Source organism: Rhododendron vialii, chromosome 11a (assembly GCF_030253575.1).
Source record: "Rhododendron vialii isolate Sample 1 chromosome 11a, ASM3025357v1".
Taxonomy (NCBI): Eukaryota; Viridiplantae; Streptophyta; class Magnoliopsida; order Ericales; family Ericaceae; genus Rhododendron; species Rhododendron vialii.
The window spans coordinates 21,996,341-22,016,386 of record NC_080567.1 but is presented as its reverse complement, the minus strand read 5'-3'; the positions used below and the strand labels follow the sequence as shown (position 1 = coordinate 22,016,386).

The 20,046-nt window shown below is 35.3% G+C and overlaps 1 protein-coding gene across 2 annotated transcripts; it reads left to right on the top strand.

Annotated features, from left to right (window-relative positions):
* Positions 1–49: 49 nt before the first annotated feature.
* LOC131307514 (biotin--protein ligase 2) lies at positions 50–19,862 on the top strand. 2 transcript variants are annotated; one of them, XM_058334055.1, is made up of 10 exons: positions 50–209; positions 386–653; positions 1,259–1,320; positions 1,416–1,564; positions 1,930–2,050; positions 2,298–2,453; positions 3,606–3,651; positions 5,871–5,937; positions 7,281–7,357; positions 19,581–19,862. In XM_058334055.1, exons 1-10 carry the CDS (start codon positions 50–52, stop codon positions 19,621–19,623), a joined length of 1,149 nt encoding a protein of 382 aa, XP_058190038.1. In that variant the 3' UTR covers positions 19,624–19,862. The 2 variants fall into 2 exon arrangements, 1 of the variants encoding a protein (XP_058190038.1); XR_009194147.1 differs by lacking the exon at positions 5,871–5,937 and having other exon boundaries at positions 19,581–19,653.
* Positions 19,863–20,046: the final 184 nt, after the last annotated feature.

The following is a 20,046-nucleotide window of genomic DNA, read 5'->3' as shown; positions in this document are numbered from 1 at the left end:
CAGTCCAACTCCAACCACCCTCCGAAACCTCTCACCTCAGCGCCCCCGAATGCCTTTCAACTCCAAATACTACTTCACCCCCAACCTCCTCCACTTTCTCTCTCTAAAAAACTCTCTCTCCGCCTTCCCTCCCCCAAGACTCCTCCTCTCTACGCATAATAAGAACCACCCTCTCACTTCCCCACTCTCTCTATCTCAATCTGTCCCAGGCATGATCTCTCTCTCTCTCTCTCTCTCTCTCTCTCTCTCTCTCAATATATATATATATATAATATATATATCTGTGTGTGTGTGTGTTGCCAGTTGATTATATGGACGCATATACACGACGTACATTTGTGTTATATGAATATATATGATAACTAGTTTCTGTTGAACTGGTCAGCTATGGATTCACAATCGCCTTGTCGGCTCGTATTGTGCGGAAAATCATCTGCTGAGAAGGAATTGGCTAAGTCTATTAAGGACAGTAAGGCTTTGAAACTCCCCGACAATGCCCAACTCGAGATTGTTCTGCACTCCGATACCGAAACCCCCGTTGAGGAGAATTGTTTCCGGCACGATTCGTTTTTAAGTTCCCTTTCGACCACTCGGTTCGGAAGGTTCTTGATTTGGTCTCCGCGGTTGCCGTCAACTCACGACGTGGTTTCGCAGTAAGTTATCTGAGTGATAATTTATTCGGGTTGTGAAATTGGAGAACTTTGTAAGAAAATTATGAGATTTTGCTGAGTGTTCTGAACATTGTGGCGTTGTGACGGACTAATATACCTCGTAAACTTTGTGTTATGCCATGTATGTGTTTTAGTGTAATTAGGAAAGTTATGAGTTTGTGGTAAAATTTGTAATGTATTTTTACAATGTTAGTCATACCTTGTAAACTTTGTGTTACGTATTTTTGCAGTGTTAGTTATACATTGTAAACATTAAAATTTGTAATGTATTTTTGCAGTATATATCTCGTTATGTCATGAATGTTGTGTATTAGCGTAATGAGGAAAGTTATCAGTTTGTGGTGAAATTTGTAAACTTTGTGTTATGTCATGAATGTTGTGTTTTAGTGTGATGGAAGAATATACATCTTAAACTTTGTGTTATGTCATGAATGTTGGGTTTTACTGTAATGAGGAAAGTTATGAGTTTGTGGTGAAATTTGTAATGTATTGTTGCACTTGTTTACAAACAATAGAATGACTGTGCCTTTAGGATTCTGTTATATCGGTAGATCGCTGAAACCTACTGATGTCATAATGTTGGACAGCAATTTCTGCGAGCTTCCTGTTGGGACAGTGTGTGTTGCTGATGTTCAGTTTAAAGGCCGAGGTTTGCAACGCTGTGCAGTTGTTGGTTCTGTTTCCCGTGGCATGGCAAATTTGGATTCTAAATGTTGATTAATTTTTTATAGGGCGACTGTGCAGGTAGGTCACAGAATATGTGGGAATCTCCAAGGGGTTGCCTTATGTTTTCCTTTACCATACAAATGGAAGATGGTCGAGTGGTGCCTCTTGTGCAGTATGTAGTGTGTCTTGCCATGACAGAGGCAATAAACGATGTCTGTCACAAAAATGTGAGTAGTTTCCCGTTTTACGTTGTAAATATGTTATTCAAAATGAATAAAGAGACACAGTGTCAAGTCTGTATGTTGAAAAAATACAGCTACATATACAGACGGCATGCAAAGGAACAAATACTTGGGGCTATTTATATCTTATATAAACCGAGGAAAAATTGAAAGGAGTTAGTGGAATGAGATCACAATATTTGTTCATGATTACTTGATTGCTTTGGTTTGGGGGTTGATGTAAGACTTGCTTTTTGTTGCAGGATCTTTGCTTTTATCACCTACGTACATGATCATCTTATTTTCACTTTTAGAATGATCTTTTGGTGTTGATGTTTGGTGATTTTTTTGGATGACCCAATCTATTTCAGGGCATACCTTATCTTCATGTTAGAATAAAGTGGCCCAATGATCTGTACTTGAACGGCCTTAAAGTGGGAGGCATTTTATGCACATCAACTTATAGATCAAAGAAGTTCAATGTCAGTGCTGGTAAACAGTCTAATCCCTTTTAATGTGAATACAATTCTTAACAAATGACAATTCTGCGTGCCTAAGCTGAATGCATATGTTTGCTTGTTATGTTCTCTCTTATTTGCCATGATATGCAGTTTTGAGTATTGTTTACTTGACAATTCAGTGAATTGGTTCTACTAATTCCTGCCTCATTTCATCATCAAGGATAGCATATAAGCATGATTCTCCCACTGCATCTCTCAATCCCTTCATGTCTTTGCAGGAATAGGCTTGAATATTGATAATGAGCAACCTACAACCTGCTTGAATGCAGTGCTGCAAAAATTGACTTCTATTTCATACCAACTACAGAGAGAAGATATTCTTGCAGCTTTCTTTAACAAATTTGAGGATCTTTTTGATCTTTTCATTGATAAAGGTGAACTACCATCCCCATTTTATGGTATTTTTTACCCAAATAGGCCCTTGTTACCTTCATACCCAAGTTGTTCTTTTCTGTTTTCATGATATTTGGAATAAGCAATGGAAAATGATTTTCACTCTCTCCTTTTTACAATCCACAGTCCCTTTTTTGTCTTTGTCCTTGTGAATTCATAATGTTGCCCTTGGATGTGTGAAAAAGTGTATTGAAAAAAAGGCATGACTGAAGCTAATTTTGGTTGGTTAATCCGATCTTTTCATAGATGGTCAGCAAGTATGATGGTTCTAATAATGATCCCCCATGTATTTCGTGTGTATCTCACCAGTGGATTTAAATAACCTCGCGAATTCTGCTTCCTCCACATTTCCAAGCCCGCTTTTGTTGAAAACGCTCTGAAGGTCGGAAGAGATTTTCTCAACCAAATTCCCTTTAGGTGCGCAATTTGCGTGGAGGAATTGGCAGAGTCGAATTGCAACAAGTACACGAATATCCTTGGATAGTACAACAAACTACCTCCGTTCCAAAAAGTTAGTCCACACGAAAAACGAGAACTTAATTTTTTTTTAATTTTGTCCAAAAACAAAAAAAAAAACCTAACTTTATTATCCATTACTTAAAAGAACTCATTTACATCTAGTAACTTGAGGGGAAAAATATAGATTTTTTTTGCCAGTAATGTATTATTTAAAGTTCTCGTTTTGCATGATGGACGAGTCTTGAACAGAGGGAGTCTCACTTAGCATTGAAAAATCTAGCCCATACCAATGAGAATTCTGAAGTAACCAATGTTATCCAGTCTTACCTATAAAGCTGTATGGCTCGTATAGGTAAGTGTGACCATCATATTGCATCTGCTATTAGGGTTAAAAAAATGCCCGCTAGAACATGGTAAGGTTGTTTTCTGCAACTGATTTTTGGTTCCTTCGACTTAGTTGCTACATTCCTAACTTTTGCTTTCGGATTTGAGTAATATGATGTTATAGCAAAGTACTTTTAGCATTGCATGAGCACCATAGTACTTGGTGTTTTTCTTGAAGCAAGTGTTCGAACTTTTAAATGTCCACAGTAGACACTGCAGCGTGTTTTGTAATTCTTATCAGGCACTAACTTGGACAGTGTACTTAAAGCTTTTAATGACCTATCTTGCAGGGTTTCAACCTCTCGAGCAGCTGTACTATCAGGCATGGCTACATAGGTATGTATTGAATGACAAGTATTTCCTAGTTATATTCTGTGCTACATAACATCCTACCATGCTTTGATTCCATGTCATAGAGAGAAAATGTGTTTGCTGCAAAGATTGTTCTAATACATATCTGCTTTCATTGTCAAAAGGACGTATCTCGTTACGGATGTGACAGATTTATAAATGTGACCACTGTGGTTGAAATAATTGTTGAGGTCTAGAGATTTAAGGACTTACGAGTTACGACCACAAGCTCCAGAGATTTACGCGTAATCATCAAGGTCTAGACTCCATAGTTTACTACGACGATTTCTAGAGAATAACATAATTTGACCGCATTGGTTGTAATAATCATTGAGGGATTTGAACCAACATATCTCAATGTCTCCCACGTCTTTGCCATTCTGGGGCAACAACAGGGGCTGTTTCCCCGGGTTCCAGTGGTGGCTTGAGTGTGTCTCTCGCTGTGGAGGCTGCTTGGAAGTTGGGTGCTGATTTTCTGATTTGGGCAACGAGGCCTCTTTTATGAGCTGATTTTGTATTGATCTGAGTTTTTAGACTCACTTAGGGTGTTATGGCTTCGGCCTTTTCAGGTGGGCTTCGTCCCAATTGGGTGTTCTTGATTGGTTTCTTGCCAATCATAGGTTTGGGTCTCGGATTGGGCAGAAGATTGTTCTTTGAACATGATGTTGTTTCCTTGCTCCTATTAGTCTTGTAACAACTTCAAGATCAATGAAACTTTTTTTGCTGTTCAAAAAAAAAAATCTCAACGCCTCCCATACAGTCCTGACCTCCAATAAACGTTAATCCCCCCTGAACCTGTCACTTTGTCATCTATTACCACCCTCGCCCAATTTTCTGTCCAAAACCCATTGGCTGACTTGTGCAGTATTTGGAGGGAAATCAAACACTTATTCAGCTTTTGTGTTACTTTTAGCTATAAAACCCTGTGTATTACTTGCCCCTAAATATGTGTAGCTTTGGGCCTGATTTGATTTTCTATCATCGCTATCGGCTACAAAATAAGGGGCATTTGTATCATCGGGTTGATATACGTGTTTTGAAATATCAATATTGGTCTCCATAACAGTATGGGTAGTGATGACACTGTATTGGGATGTAATGGTCATAGTGTAACAGTAGCGATAACCGGAGACGTGATTTTTTTTTAACTGGTGTTTGGCTATTTTTCTTTATTTGTTGTACCGAAATCTAGATATTTGGTATTTTTGTGTTAACTTTAAGCAGTTTTGATAATATTTTTGTATACAGGTATGTGTCATGAATACGTATAGTCAGTTTACTATTTAGCACAAATAGCATTAATTTCCTCGTTATCCTTCATGATTTTTTGTCCGGAAGTGAGGATGTCGGGTTTGAAAGATCATGGAACTTAATGAGCCAATTGCTTGCTTGTATTTGTTGTATGGGGATTTTCAGTTAAGTTGGGATTCCAGCATGAACATTTGTCCCTGATTACATCTAAGTCAAAATTTGATAGCTCCGAAAGCCCATAATTGTAGTGATAATCTGAGTTAAACTTAACGACTAAGTTTATAGATGGATGTTAGTGTTGGTAATTAAGGGATCTAGTGTCCTGAATAATTGATTCGTAGATAATATTGTTTTGAAGAACCATTCTACTTCTGGAGAGACGATTATATGCTAATGCGTTGGTTCCCATTGGTCGTTGCATATAAGTTTCTTCTTTGAGTTCACCATTTAGAAACACCATATTTACATCCATATGATCTAGGTCCAAAAACAATGCCAAGGACATATTGTTGTAAATTAGAAACCAGTAAGTAGGTTTTCTCATAGTCTATTCCTTTTGCATGATTCTTTTTTGCCACTGGTCTACCTTTATATTTATCTACTCATCCGGCCAAGTTAAAATTTGATATTTAGGAACCATGTTTCTCAATTGCATTTCTATCTTTTGGTCTACCAGCCCCCAGACTTTATCCTTTTACTGAGGCTATTTCTTATTTGGTTTCTTATTTCCAAGTCTATTGAGGTCATATGATCCTAGAAATGTAAAGGATCAATAGTGATTTCATGAGTACGCCACGCAAAAAAATGTAGGACCTAATAGAGGAATGTAAGTTGTAAAATCAATAGTATGCGATTTCATCGGATATTGTGAGGTTTCTGTTATCGTCTTGTTAATTGCAACATTTGTTGTGGTGATTATTTGAAGCTTCATGATTCTGTTTCCTTGCATGCAGTGGGCAGAGAGTAATTGTACAAGAGAAGGATGACAATCAATTAGTAGAAAATGTAGTCACTGTTCAGGTGAGAGATTTGTTGTACTAGTTGCCTACATATGTCCCAAACTCGAATACAGGAAATTACCATTTAATCTTGTACTACTTACTCCTGTTGTTTTTTTGTTTTTGAGATGTTGATAGCTACAAAAGTTGGATTTTTACAAGGTAAACTCAGATAGATAAGAATAAAGAGAAAATAGTCACTTTGTTTGGTTGTCAGTTTTGAGATAAAATTGATCAAAAAAAAAAAAGTTTTGAGATAAAAAAAGTTCTATAGGTTTGCGTATTTTTCCGTCTTTAGTAAATTTTTTTTAACATTTTAACAAACTCTTTTACTTTTTGAATAGAGGTACGCTATGTACATCCAAAAAGCAAAAAATTTGACAAAAAAATCACTAAAAACGAAAAAACACTGATGACAAAATATTCAAAAGTTTTGGAGAGATTATTTCTGAGAGGAGAACCAAATAAAGTGAGTATTGTTTAAGAAGGTAATAGGAGCTACCGATTTAAAACGTCAAACATTTCTCTGTTTCTTGCTTGCTGTGAATTGTTTTGTGGTCAGATATTCATGTCTTAACACCCTTTTGGATGAGGGGACACGGCTTAGCTAAGCAAATCCAAGCTCTCCAATGTAGGGACCTTGTCTGTTAGTGTTCAACTTGACTGTATCGGTAAGGAGAAGAGATAAAGAGAGGAAGAGGTGGAGAGATAGAAATTTAGGTAAAGAGGAAGCAGCAGATCAATACAAAAGTGGAAGAAAGAAGACAAAGGCACGTGCGTTTCACCTAAGTGGTAATGTGCCTCGCATACCATTACTCCTGTAGATGTGGAGTTCTCCAACGCCATCTGTATAACCAAAACTATCCAAAACCATTATTTAGTTTGATTCAAGGAAATAAATAAATAAATCTTATGAAAGTAAAGGATCTACCAGTAACTCTTAGTTATGGGGGTATGTATCCTATCCAGGACAGTCCAGACTATTCTGTGGGGATATGGATGCATTTTTTTTAAAAAGGTTTCAATAGAATCCGTACCCATAAACTTTTCATTACATCTGGGGACCAACCCCTAGAGCGTCAAGCCGGTTCCACATTTATGCAATCAGTTAATATAAACTACGTGCATTTGGTTGTGTGTGAGTCAAGGTTGAGATCTCTCTTGCTAAACCCATCTCCTCTAGCCAGCTCAACTTTGCTTACAGTTATTTTCCATCGATTCTTGAGTAAAACATTAGGCTTGTGTGTTTTTACCCTCCTTTTTATAAGCTTCATGTATTAAGCTTGAATATTGTTTTTAGTGAATTTGTCGTCCAGGAACTTGCCCGATCAATATTCTTAAACTTTTTTTCCTTGGAAGTTGCAGGGTTTAACATCATCAGGATACTTGTTAGCTGTCGGTGAAGGCGGTCAAATGTGTGAGCTTCATCCAGATGGCAATAGGTATCGAATTTGATATGGTTTCACCTTAGATAGACGAGTATGCTAGTCTATAGGCATGTTTACTATGTGCTCAGAGTTTATCAAGCACACTAATTCCGTTGCCATTAGCCATAACTCATAAGTTGCTATGTATCCACTTACTGGACAAATAAACATAATGGGTACTGCATTCTGTGACAAAAAAAAATAATAATAATAATAAAGAGAAAGGAGGAGAAGAAAGAAAAAAACTTCACGTTGTTCATTTCTTTCTGTATATTTTAAGAAAACATCATCCCTGGTTAAAGGGGAAAGAAGACCGGGAATCAAACCTCTGGCCTACCCCAGGCCCAGGTTAGATTTAAATTAAACTCGAGGTACTAATTTGCGTCCAAGGCTTATTTGTTCATGTCATAAGGAGTTGACAGTTAACATGTCATACACAAAAAGAAAAAAATTGAAGACTACGTTACATAATTGATTGTACCGAATAGAATATCTTCCAATATTCTTAGCAATGTTCTAAAAAGCGCTCGGCGCTAGGCGGGCGGCCGACCACCTTCAAGCTTCGAGACCTATTAATCGGCCATTAATCGCCTTTTAGCAATTAGTAGGTTTTTTTTTTTTAAAAATATTCTACAACCTCCCTACCATCAATAATCACAGTTTTTCTAGTTGATGTGATATATCTTCTCTACCATCAATACTTACTAGTTACTACGCGTCTACCGGTCTACGCGGCTACGGCCTACACCAAACGGTCCAAACCATAAATTTACAATACTACACTACTCTGCTACTCAGACTCAAGTGTTAAATTTTGTAAAAAAAAATACTACTCACTACAGAGAGGGGGGATCAAGAAATTACAGAGAGAGAGAGAGAGAGAGAGAGAGAGAGAGGAGAAATTACACACAAAGAGAGAGAGATTACAAAGAGAGAGGGGGATCAAGAGAGAGGGATCGAGAGTTACAACAGTCAACAATGAGGCACAGTGGCGGTGAATGGTGATGAAAGGCGTCGGCGATGACTAGCGTCGGCGATGACCGGTGTCGGTGATGAGAGGCGATCGTCGATGTACTAGCGTCGGCAGTAGGCGATGACTGGGTTTCTTCCCAGACCCAGATCGATGAGAGGCTGATCGAATGAGAGCCCTAACACAGTAATTCGAAGCCCTAAATAACCTGGTAGTTACCCCCTTCGTTTTCTAAAAATTCAGATTTACCTTGCCTAATCGCCCATTAGCCGATTAATCGCCCATGAATCGATTAATCGCCTATCGCCGCCTACACGCCGACCAATTAAGCGGCGATTAATCGCCGCCAAAGTCCGATTAATCTTCTAGCCGCCTAATTCAACCTTTTAGCCATTAATCTCATCGGTCAGCCCAAATTTCTGATTAATCGCCCATTAATCGGCAATTAATCCCGCCTTTTAGAACACTGATTCTTAGTGGCCATCAAATAGTTAATGTTCTTTCACATTCTCACGTGGTGAGACATTCTCCAGAACTCTATTATGTCGTCTTTATGCTTAAGGTAGAAGTCCTATACTTGACAAGAAGATTTAAAACCTTAAGGTAAACTAAAAAGTAGTAAGAAAAAGCTAACAAGGGTAGGAGTGAGATATATGACAAGACATATTGTCTAGGATACGAACCTCATGTACAACATGTCATCTTTATTGTGTTTATTTTTGTCTATGTAATTTGAGTATCTGGGTGTGGCAATGCAATTTGTGATACTTAAATTAAGGGAAAATTAGCCATAGGTATGGTAAAATAGTTTTCATTTAGGGAAAAGACGCCAGCAAAATAGTTTTCAGTTGAGGTCCTTCAACTTTGTGAGTTATTGAGCCATAAGGCCAAAACATGTTTTCTCGGACAAAACTACCCTAGGGTACCCTGCGGTTGTTGGGTAGGGTAGAGTAGGGTACCCTAGGGTTTAGGCACTTTCATAGGGTTTTAGGGTGCACTTTCCTATTATAGGGTACCCTAGGGTTTTAGGCATTTTCATAGGGTACCCTAGGGTTTTAGGCACTTTCACTAACTTTCAGATATTAGTGAACTTTCACTAGTTTTGTAGAAAGGTTATTTTAGTAATCTTGCAGCACACTTGCCCTTATGTTTGATTGCAAAAGGCGCATGTCATTGAGCTCAAAAAATGTAAATATGAAGGATTTTTGGCTAAGTCTCCCTATTATCAATATTGCAGTGATGCAATCCAATTGTATAGTGTAGTGATGCAATCCTAACCACAAATGAGAGGCAAGAAACTGTGAAGTCAGATAGACCATAGCAGCCAACTGGGCCACCAAGTGATCCATCTATGGGATTGCGCAAGTATCGAAATCAATGGTATTGTCTAAATGGGATTGTAGGTTAGGATCCTTGCAGCGACTTATTTGGGCCTTCCATTGGGTATTTTTTTTCTAACTACGAGGGAATCTGGAAAGGCTTGAGAAGAGATTCTCTACGTAGAAGAGGCATTATCTACCTGAAGGGGTGACTTACTCTTATGTTTGTCAACACTCTTCCCTTCCGTTTTCCTTTCGGCTATCCCTATTATAGAGGCAAGGATGTTGGAGAAAATGACAAGAGACTTGCTTTGGGGCTTTTTTGTGATGGGGGGGAATACTCTGCTCCAAGTATTGGTTGTGCAAGTCAGGTTTTGAAAAGGGGCCAAAAGCAGCTTGTACTTGGTGTCTTCCTTTTATCAGAAGCTGGTTGGAGGGTTGTTTGTTCGCTTGCCTTGGAAGGGGATTTGTCCCTCGACGATTTCAAGTGCTTTCCTAGTCCTCAGACTACAAATATTGGACTTAGTTACTGTAGCCAAATTGTCAACATCCCTCTGATTTGAGGAAGGGTATTAAACCACGCCTGTTGCAAAGCATTCTAATAGCAGTAACGGAGATAGATACGACATTGTGTTTTCTACAATCCGCGTTTCATGAAATTCCCTGATTGAATTCTGCATAATATTTAGTGTTGATATGATCTCGTTTTAGTGGAATACTAGGGAATGCCCGTACCTGAAGGCACGGCGCAACACATTTTGAAGACAACTAAAACTACGGGTCGAGAAATGAGCAAAGGGATGACGTGTTGAAAAAAATGGGTAGGAACAAAGTAAAATGCGGTATATTTTTGTTGTTGCAAAACTTTAATATGCTAATTACCTATGCCTGCAGCACTCCGCAACAAAAAGTTTTATTTGTTAAGCCTCTACCCGTGTGTACATCACTACCAATGATAATCCTAATCACATATACCGAGTTAATTGCATTGATAGGATACACACTGAACTATATTAATCCAAACCACAAAACTCAAAACCAATACCATGTTGCATTCATAGAATCCAAATTTAACATGCATAAAAAATCTAAAAATTTATATAGAGTCAAATCTGATATACTACGTAGGGGAAAAAAAATGTGTTCAACATAGATCTTATTGTCTTGAAATTTGTCTCTCCATCTGCCTCCCAAGAGTTTTTGTACCAACGCATATCTACTTCATCCAAAAAGCACAATTAGGAACATGAATAACAGCCTAAAAAATAATTAATGAGCAAGAATTTCTTCTTGTAAAAGTAAAATGATGACTAATAATAGTTACCTTAATTCTATATCTTGTTTATCCGTCTCTCAACACCATCATGGTACGATCATGACCTTTGTAGATGTACTTGTGAATATACTTAACAGATTTTATTCCAGGACAAACTTCCACATTGATATGAGAATTATATTTTCTCGAAAGGTATGTATTGTATGACACTACATCCCTTTTATCAATTCGTTGACCCCTTACAGTATAAAAGGAGTAAAGTAATAATGGCATTGGTAGGCATACCCCATGCATAAAAATACGATTAACTTCTTGCTCATCATGAATCACCACAATTACATTTTTTTCTCGAAGACACGTAACCTTTGTACTGAAAAAATAAAACAAAGCAAATATGAATCAAATATATAAAATCAGATTAAGCAATGCAATTGAGTAAATAGTTCTTACATTTTCTGCAAGTTACCGTCGAGCTGCATAAGAAATTGAAGAATTCACCGAATGCATAGGAAACAATTAATTTGATTATTACGACCAAGGTATAAAATGAAACGGTTCAACTCACATGACCATAAACGCTTAGATTGTCCATGATTAGTTAAGTCCCAAGAAGTTATCTGAAATTTGAAAGAGAGTAATAGTCAAAAGTTATCATGGGAATAACAACAGAAAGCATTTTAAAGATATATATAGACTCCCATAATATTAAATGAGTGACAAAAAAAAAAGGAACACAAAACTCCAGTTTGCGATGTGTTTGGTTAACGTCGTAATATTTTCATCGTTGCATATATGGTAATGTTTAAAAGAGTGTAAATAACAACACATGTTCTAATGAAACGAAGTTTAAAAAAATGAGAAAAAAGGTTTACAATTACTCCATTTGTTAATCTTGCAAAAAAATGTTGTTTTGACAACTATCAAGGGAAAAAAGAATAGGGTGTTGCTGTTAAAAAAAAAAAAAGAATAGGACTTTAATTAGCTTTGCACTCTTTCTTTTCCTATGTCAAAAAAAAAAAAAATGAAAGGTTTGAAGTAGCAAACGTTTGATCTTACTGTTAAAAAAAAAACGTTTGAAAACCACCCTAATTTTCGGCATTAATTCCCTGAATCACAGGGATCCATTCTTACCCGGAAATGTGGCTGTAAGCATTATTTTCCAATTTATGTGATAATCAATAGAAGTTTAAATGTCAATATTTGGTAAATATGGTAAAAAATTAAATCCCTGAATCACAGGGAATCAATCTCATGCATCCTTTTAAATGTGGTAAAAAATTAAATCTCTGAATCACAGGGAATCAATATCAGGGATCTTTTTTTTTTTTTTTTGATTAGCCGGTTACCAAAATGTGATGATGATAACCCTTGAACAACCAACAGTCTAGATTTATAGAGGGGACATTCTAATCTGTTGGTTGTCTTTTGAATTCAAACCCAGTCATTCCTTATCGATTTTGTAAAGAATGATGAAGGAGTCAGCATGCATGTTCCAAACGACAAATAAAATTGGCCATGAACCTAATTAAAACGTTTATAAGTTTAACAACAAAATCATTGTGAGTGCTCTACATGAAAAAGGATAGCAATCCAAAAAAAAATTGCAGTACCTCGAATTTAAGCTCAACGCAAGAATTCTCTAAATATATTTCTTGTGATCTTTCCTGTAGTAAAATAATAGAAAGTAAGAAGATGATAGAATAAACAACAAAAGAAAGTAAGAAGATGGTAGAATAAACAACAAAGTTAGGATTAACGCAAAAGACCCATGCAAGGTTGTCAAAAAAAAAAAAATTCTCGCACACTCATATTTTTCCTTCCAATTTTCGGCAAAAGAAACCGAATATGAAAATTGAACTTGCATGAGAAATGAAAAAAAATCCTTTGATGTTTGAATCCCTTGCAATAAAACTAAAAAAAATTAGTCAAGAAACTCCTAATTTACAGCAAAAGAAACCCAATATGAGTAAAACTCGTCCATGAAAAAAATCAAACTTGCATGAGAATTGAAAAAATCAAACTTATATCACTATCGGTAATGGTCGTTCAGGAAGTTGTTTTTGGCAAAAGAAACCCAATATGATTAAAAATCGTTCAAGAAAGAAATCGAACTTTAGTGAGTACTAAAAAAAATCGAACTTACCTCACTATAGGTAATGGTTGTTTAGAAATTGGAGGACATGGAAAATCTATGCATGTGACAAACAAACCTAAAAAATGTGGACTTCTAAATAGAAGGTATCAATTGCACACAGTAGGTTGGTCTTCTAAGAAACGGGGATTTCTAAAACGTAGTGATAAGTTTAAATCTTCTAAAATTTAAATCTTATGTGATAAGGAAATCACAGGAAACCAGTCACTCACACATTCCTAAATAGAAGGTATATTCCTTTTAGGTTGTGGACTTCTTATATATTTTACCTAATGCCTAAATAGGAGGCGGAAATGACTCCTTATATACAGTTTTGTCTATATCCCAAGTGATATGTACGTAATTCTCCTTTTAAAAAGGCTAAATCAATTACCTATGGATTCCTTTTCAATTATCGATCTATGGATTTAAAATAGACTAAATCAATTCCATTTATGTACGTATTCTCCTTTTCAGTTTATAATCGATCCCATAAATCATGGGATTTCAAATGTTTGGAGATACATACAAATTGAATTTTAATTAGAAGGGCCAAATGTTTTCTTTTTAATCGGAAGGAGTATTTTAGGTTTCATTTCATTAATTCTTTTCAAATATGTCGCTGGCTATACTACCCATATATACGAATTCAAAAACTAATTCCGTTTAAAAAATATGTACCAATCTAATGGTCCAAAATATACGGATTCAAGGGATGAAATATTTACCCACCAAATCAAAGATTTAATAACTAAAAGAATTCGTTGAAAGATTTAACAAAAATCTACTGTAATTAAGCAATTGTCTTGGCCAATTAGCTTTTGCCACTAATTAAGCAATTACGGTGGTGTTCCAACTAAACAAAACGAAGATTTTAGAAAAAGGAAGATAATTTCAAGCCCAAAAATTATCTGTATACGCAAATAATTTTTCTACCAATATGGATCTTGTTTGATAGATTTCATTGAGATCTTTTATACGGTGCAAGAAAAATCAAAAAAATATTTTTCATTTTCATTATATTTGAGTTTGAAAATTGAAAAAAAAGAAGTTTTAAAAAAGAAAGGTTATCTGGAACACCCCCTACGTTTACTCCCCAATTCTCTTCCAAAATAGAAGGGGAATATGTGATTAGAAAATGGTCAAAAAAAGTTATCAATTTACGGACATGCCATTTTGTAGAATGGAGGGTAGAGATTTATGCAGGAGGAAGAGATAAATCTGGAGCGTTGGTTATCTTTTGGATTCAAACACAGCTCTGTTTTATTATAACAGAGCTCGATATAACAGAGATAAATTAGGTACATATCACTCGATATAGACAAGGCTCCTTCTTTTGTGCCCCTACTTCGTGATCACAAATTCGCAGATTTAAATTATTCATCTCATAAATCTTGCAGAGATCGACAATTTTTAAAAAAAATCAATTTAATCGGTTGACAAAAGTTGCGTGAATTTAGTATGCTAATTGACTGCCAGTGTACTTTTGAATTCCAAGTTTTTATTTCCATATTGTGTGAATGATTTATATAGTATTTCATGACTTCAATATTTATGACTAGCGAATGCCCGTGCCTGAAGGCACGGCGCAACACATTTTGAAGACAACTAAAGCTACGGGTCGAGCAATGAGCAAAGGGATGACATGTTGAAAAAAATGGGTAGGAACAAGTAAAATACGGTATATTTTTGTTGTTGCAAAACTTTAATATGCTAATTACCTATACCTGCAGCACTCCGCAACAAAAAAATTTATTTGTTAAGCCTCTACCCGTGTGTACATCACTACCAATGATAATCCTAATCACATATACCGAGTTAATTGCATTGATAGGATACACACTGAACTATATTAATCCAAACTACAAAACTCAAAACCAATACCATGTTGCATTCATAGAATCCAATTTTAACATGCATAAAAAATCTAAAAATTTATATAAAGTCAAATCTGATACACTACGTAGGGGAAAAAAAAGGTGTTCAACATAGATCTTATTGTCTTGAAATTTGTCTCTCCATCTGCCTCCCAAGAGTTTTTGTACCAACGCATATCTACTTCATCCAAAAAGCACAATTATGAACATGAATAACAGCCTAAAAAAATAATTAATGAGCAAGAATTTCTTCTTGTAAAAGTAAAATGATGACTAATAATAGTTACCTTAATTCTATATCTTGTTTATTCGTCTCTCAACACCATCATGGTAAGATCATGACCTTTGTAGATGTACTTGTGAATATACTTAACAGATTTTATTCTAGGACAAACTTCCACATTGATATGAGAAATATATTTTCTCGAAAGGTATGTATTGTATGACACCACATCCCTTTTATCAATTCGTTGATCCCTTACAGTACAGAGGGAGTAAAGTAATAATGGCATTGGTAGGCATACCCCATGCATAAAAATACGATTAACTTCTTGCCCATCATGAATCACCACAATTACATTTTTTTCTCGAAGACACGTAACCTTTGTACTGAAAAAATAAAACAAAGCAAATATGAATCAAATATATAAAATCAGATTCAGTAATGCAATTGAGTAAATAGTTCTTACATTTTCTGCAAGTTACCGTCGAGCTGCATAAGAAAATGAAGAATTCACCGAATGCATAGGAAACAATTAATTTGATTATTACGACCAAGGTATAAAATGAAACGGTTCAACTCACATGGCCATAGACGCTTAGATTGTCCATAATTAGTTAAGTCCCAAGAAGTTATCTGAAATTTGAAAGAGAGTAATAGTCAAAAGTTGTCAAGGGAATAACAACAGAAAGCATTTTAAAGATATATATAGACTCCCATAATATTAAATGAGTGACAAAAAAAAAAATGAACACAAAACTCCAGTTTGCGATGTGTTTGGTTAACATCATAATATTTTCATCGATGCATATATGGTAATGTTTAAAAGAGTGTAAATAACAACACATGTTCTAATGAAACGAAGTTTAAAAAAATGAGAAAAAAAGGTTTACAATTACTCCATTTGTTAATCTTGCAAAAAAATGTTATTTTGACAACTATCAAGGGAAAAAAGAATAGAGTGTTGCCGTTCAAAAAAAAAAAGAATAGGGCGTTAATTAGTTTTTCGCTCTTTCTTTTCCTATGTCAAAAAAAGAAAAATGAAAAAATGAAAGGTTTGAAGTAGCAAACGTTTAATCTTACTATTAAAAAAAAAACGTTTGAAAACCACCCTAATTTTCGGCATTAATTTCCTGAATCACAGGGATCCATTCTTACCCGAAAATGTGGCTGTAAGCATTATTTTTCAATTTATGTGATAATCAATAGAAGTTTAAATGTCAATATTTGGTAAATATGGTAAAAAATTAAATCCCTGAATCACAGGGAATCAATCTCATGCATCCTTTTAAATGTGGTAAAAAATTAAATCCCTGAATCACAGGGAATCAATCTCAGGGATCCTTTTTTTTTTTTTTTGATTAACCGGTTACCAAAATGTGATGATGATAACCCTTGAACAACCAACAATCTAGATTTATAGAGGGGACATTCTGGTCCGTTGGTTGTCTTTTGGATTCAAACCCAGTCCTCCCTTATCGATTTTGTAAAGAATGATAAAGGAGTCAGCATGCATGTTCCAAACGACAAATAAAATTGGCCATGAACCTAATTAAAACGTTTATAAGTGTAACAACAAAATTATTGTGAGTGCTCTACATGAAAAAAGATGGCAATCCAAAAAAAAAAATTGCAGTGCCTCGAATTTAAACTCAACGCAAGAATTCTCTAAATATATTTCTTGTGATCTTTCCTGTAGTAAAATAATAGAAAGTAAGAAGATGGTAGAATAAATAACAAAAGAAAGTAAGAAGATGGTAGAATAAACAACAAAGTTAGAATTAACGCAAAAGACCCATGCAAGGTTGTCAAAAAAAAAAATTTCTCGCACACTCATATTTTTTCTTCCAATTTTCGGCAAAAGAAACCCAATATGAAAATTGAACTTGCATGAGAAATGAAAAAAATCCTTTGATGTTTGAATCCCTTGCAATAAAACTAAAAAAAATTAGTCAAGAAACTCCTAATTTACGGCAAAAGAAACTCAATATGAGTAAAACTCGTCCATGAAAAAAATCAAACTTGCATGAGAACTGAAAAAATCAAACTTCTATCACTATCGGTAATGGTCGTTCAGGAAGTTGTTTTTGGCAAAAGAAACCCAATATGATTAAAAATCGTTCAAGAAAGAAATCGAACTTTAGTGAGTACTAAAAAAAATCGAACTTACCTCACTATAGGTAATGGTCGTTCAGAAGTTGGAGGACATGGAAAATCTATGCATGTGACAAACAAACCCAAAAAATGTGGACTTCTAAATAGAAGGTATCAATTGCACACAGTAGGTTGGTCTTCTAAGAAACGGGAACTTCTAAAACGTAGTGATAAGTTTAAAACTTCTAATATTTAAATCTTATGTGATAAGGAAATCACAGGGAGGGAACCAATCACTCACACATTCCTAAATAGAAGGTATATTCCTTTTAGGTTGTGGACTTCTTATATATTTTACCTAATGCCTAAGTAGGAGGCAGAAATGACTCCTTATATACAGTTTTGTCTATATCCCAAGTGATATGTACGTAATTCTCCTTTTAAAAAGGCTAAATCAATTACCTATGGATTCCTTTTCAATTATCGATCTATGGATTTAAAATAGACTAAATCAATTTCATATATGTACGTATTCTCCTTTTCAGTTTATAATCGATCCCATAAATCATGGATTTCAAATGTTTGAAGATACATACAAATTGAATTTTAATTAGAAGGGCCAAATGTTTTCTTTTTAATCGGAAGGAGTATTTTAGGTTTCATTTCATTAATTCTTTTCAAATATGTCGCTGGCTATACTACCCGTATATACGAATTCAAAAACTAATTACGTTTAAAAAATATGTACCAATTTAATGGTCCAAAATATATGGATTCAAGGGATGAAATATTTACCCACCAAATCAAAGATTTAATAACTAAAAGAATTCGTTGAAAGATTTAACAAAAATCTACTATAATTAAGCAATTGTCTTGGCCAATTAGTTTTTGCCACTAATTAAGCAATTACGGTGGTGTTCCAACTAAACAAAAGAAAGGTTTTGGAAAAAGGAAGATAATTACAAGCCAAAAAATTATCTGTATACGCAAATAATTTTTCTACCAATATGGATCTTGTTTGATAGATTTCATTGAGATCTTTTATACGGTGCAAGAAAAATCAAAAAAATATTTTTCATTTTCATTATATTTGAGTTTGAAAATTGAAGAAAAAGAAGTTTTAAAAAAGGAAGGTTATCTGGAACACCCCCTATGTTTACTCCCCAATTCTCTTTCAAAATAGAAAATAGAAGGGGAATGTGTGATTAGAAAATAGTCAAAAAAAGTTATCAATTTACGGACATGCCATTTTGTAGAATGGAGGGTAGAGATTTATGCAGGAGGAAGAGATAAATCTGGAGCGTTGGTTATCTTTTGGATTCAAACACAGCTCTGTTTTATTATATAGATAGGGCATTTGGTTATGTTTTCAGATTTGTGTTTGTGAGTTGTATCTCCTTTTTAGGTTATTTTATTCCCCGAACTTTTGGTGAGTGTCCCAAGTTATTTTTGCCGACTGACGAAGATAGACATCTTTTCCATTTAGTTCTTAACCACTGTTCCCGCACATTAATAACCTTAGTAACCAACCTATGTGTGCATTGCATAACCTTAGGAGCCAGTTGATTTTGATGTTTGGCATTTGCTCCCTTGTTTGTGGGTAGAGAGTTGTAGAGACGTGCTTTGGGAAAACCCAAAATCCTTGAGCTTTGGCCTTGGTCCGCAGCTGGCCAAGAGAAGAAATTAAGGACAGTCATATAATAAAACAAGTCAGTACTCTTTTCAAGGACTCTTGAGATGTCAGACTCATGGAAATTGGTCAGTAACAACAATTTGGTCTTGTTCATCCTTTATTTTCGTTAAATGGTTTTTTTTTTTTTTTTGACATGGTTAAATGGTTTAAGTGATCCTTTTTCTTTGTCACCAAGTTGTAGTTTTGTCCATGTGTTTCAGTTATTCTCTTTACTGCACAATGTCTTTTCGGTTATCTCGTTTATGATATCAGTCATTGAAGTTGACAGTTTCTGCACTGGATGACTCATGTTGCTCCAGTCCTTTCTCAATAATCTTCTGTTCTCTCTCTGCCAAAGTACTGTATAATTGTTTCTACTCAGTTTTGTGACCTCTGAAAATTCTAAAACAATACAATAATTTATTTTCCCGTCAAATGTGCTTACTTCGAAAAAGGTAAACAATATTCTGGTAGAGTGTCCTCCAATTTGCACACGACTACCTACAGTGTCATAAGAAATCACACTAGCTTGCCAATGAGAAAAAAATGAAGGCACACTACCGAGGATTTTAAAGATAGTTTAATATGTTGATTTCTTTGTTCTTCTATGTTCTTTATATTTTTTCCCGGTTATGTTCTTGATGCATAAGCAACATGGTTTTGTTCCATGTGGATACAGTTTTGACTTCTTCAAAGGCCTAGTCAGGAGGAAATTGACCTGAAGAAAATTCAAAGCACCTCAGAGCCATTTGTTGGAGGCAATCCTCATCCACTTCCATGTGCAAAGCTGGGTTTATGTAAATATTCTCTTGTTCTCAGGTACATGGTCAATTTATTCGCTCCTATACATTCCCAGTCAAATGAGATCTGGGTCAAACTCAATTAGTTCTGTCCTTGATCTATTCAGAATAAACCCATTGATTATGGCTATTATACAAATTGTCCTACAATTGCTGGAATATTTGGTCACATGTCTTATCTTATGCTGAGGATGTACCATGATCCCTCTATAAAGTAGTCGATTGCAAGATCTCGATTGCCAACAATGAGAGAGTAGTTTTGAAGAAATCTATGGTACTCGCTAAGGTCTCGAGATTTTGTGGTGTTAGTTATGAACTAGTCATCCGTATCACAAGCAAAGTAAT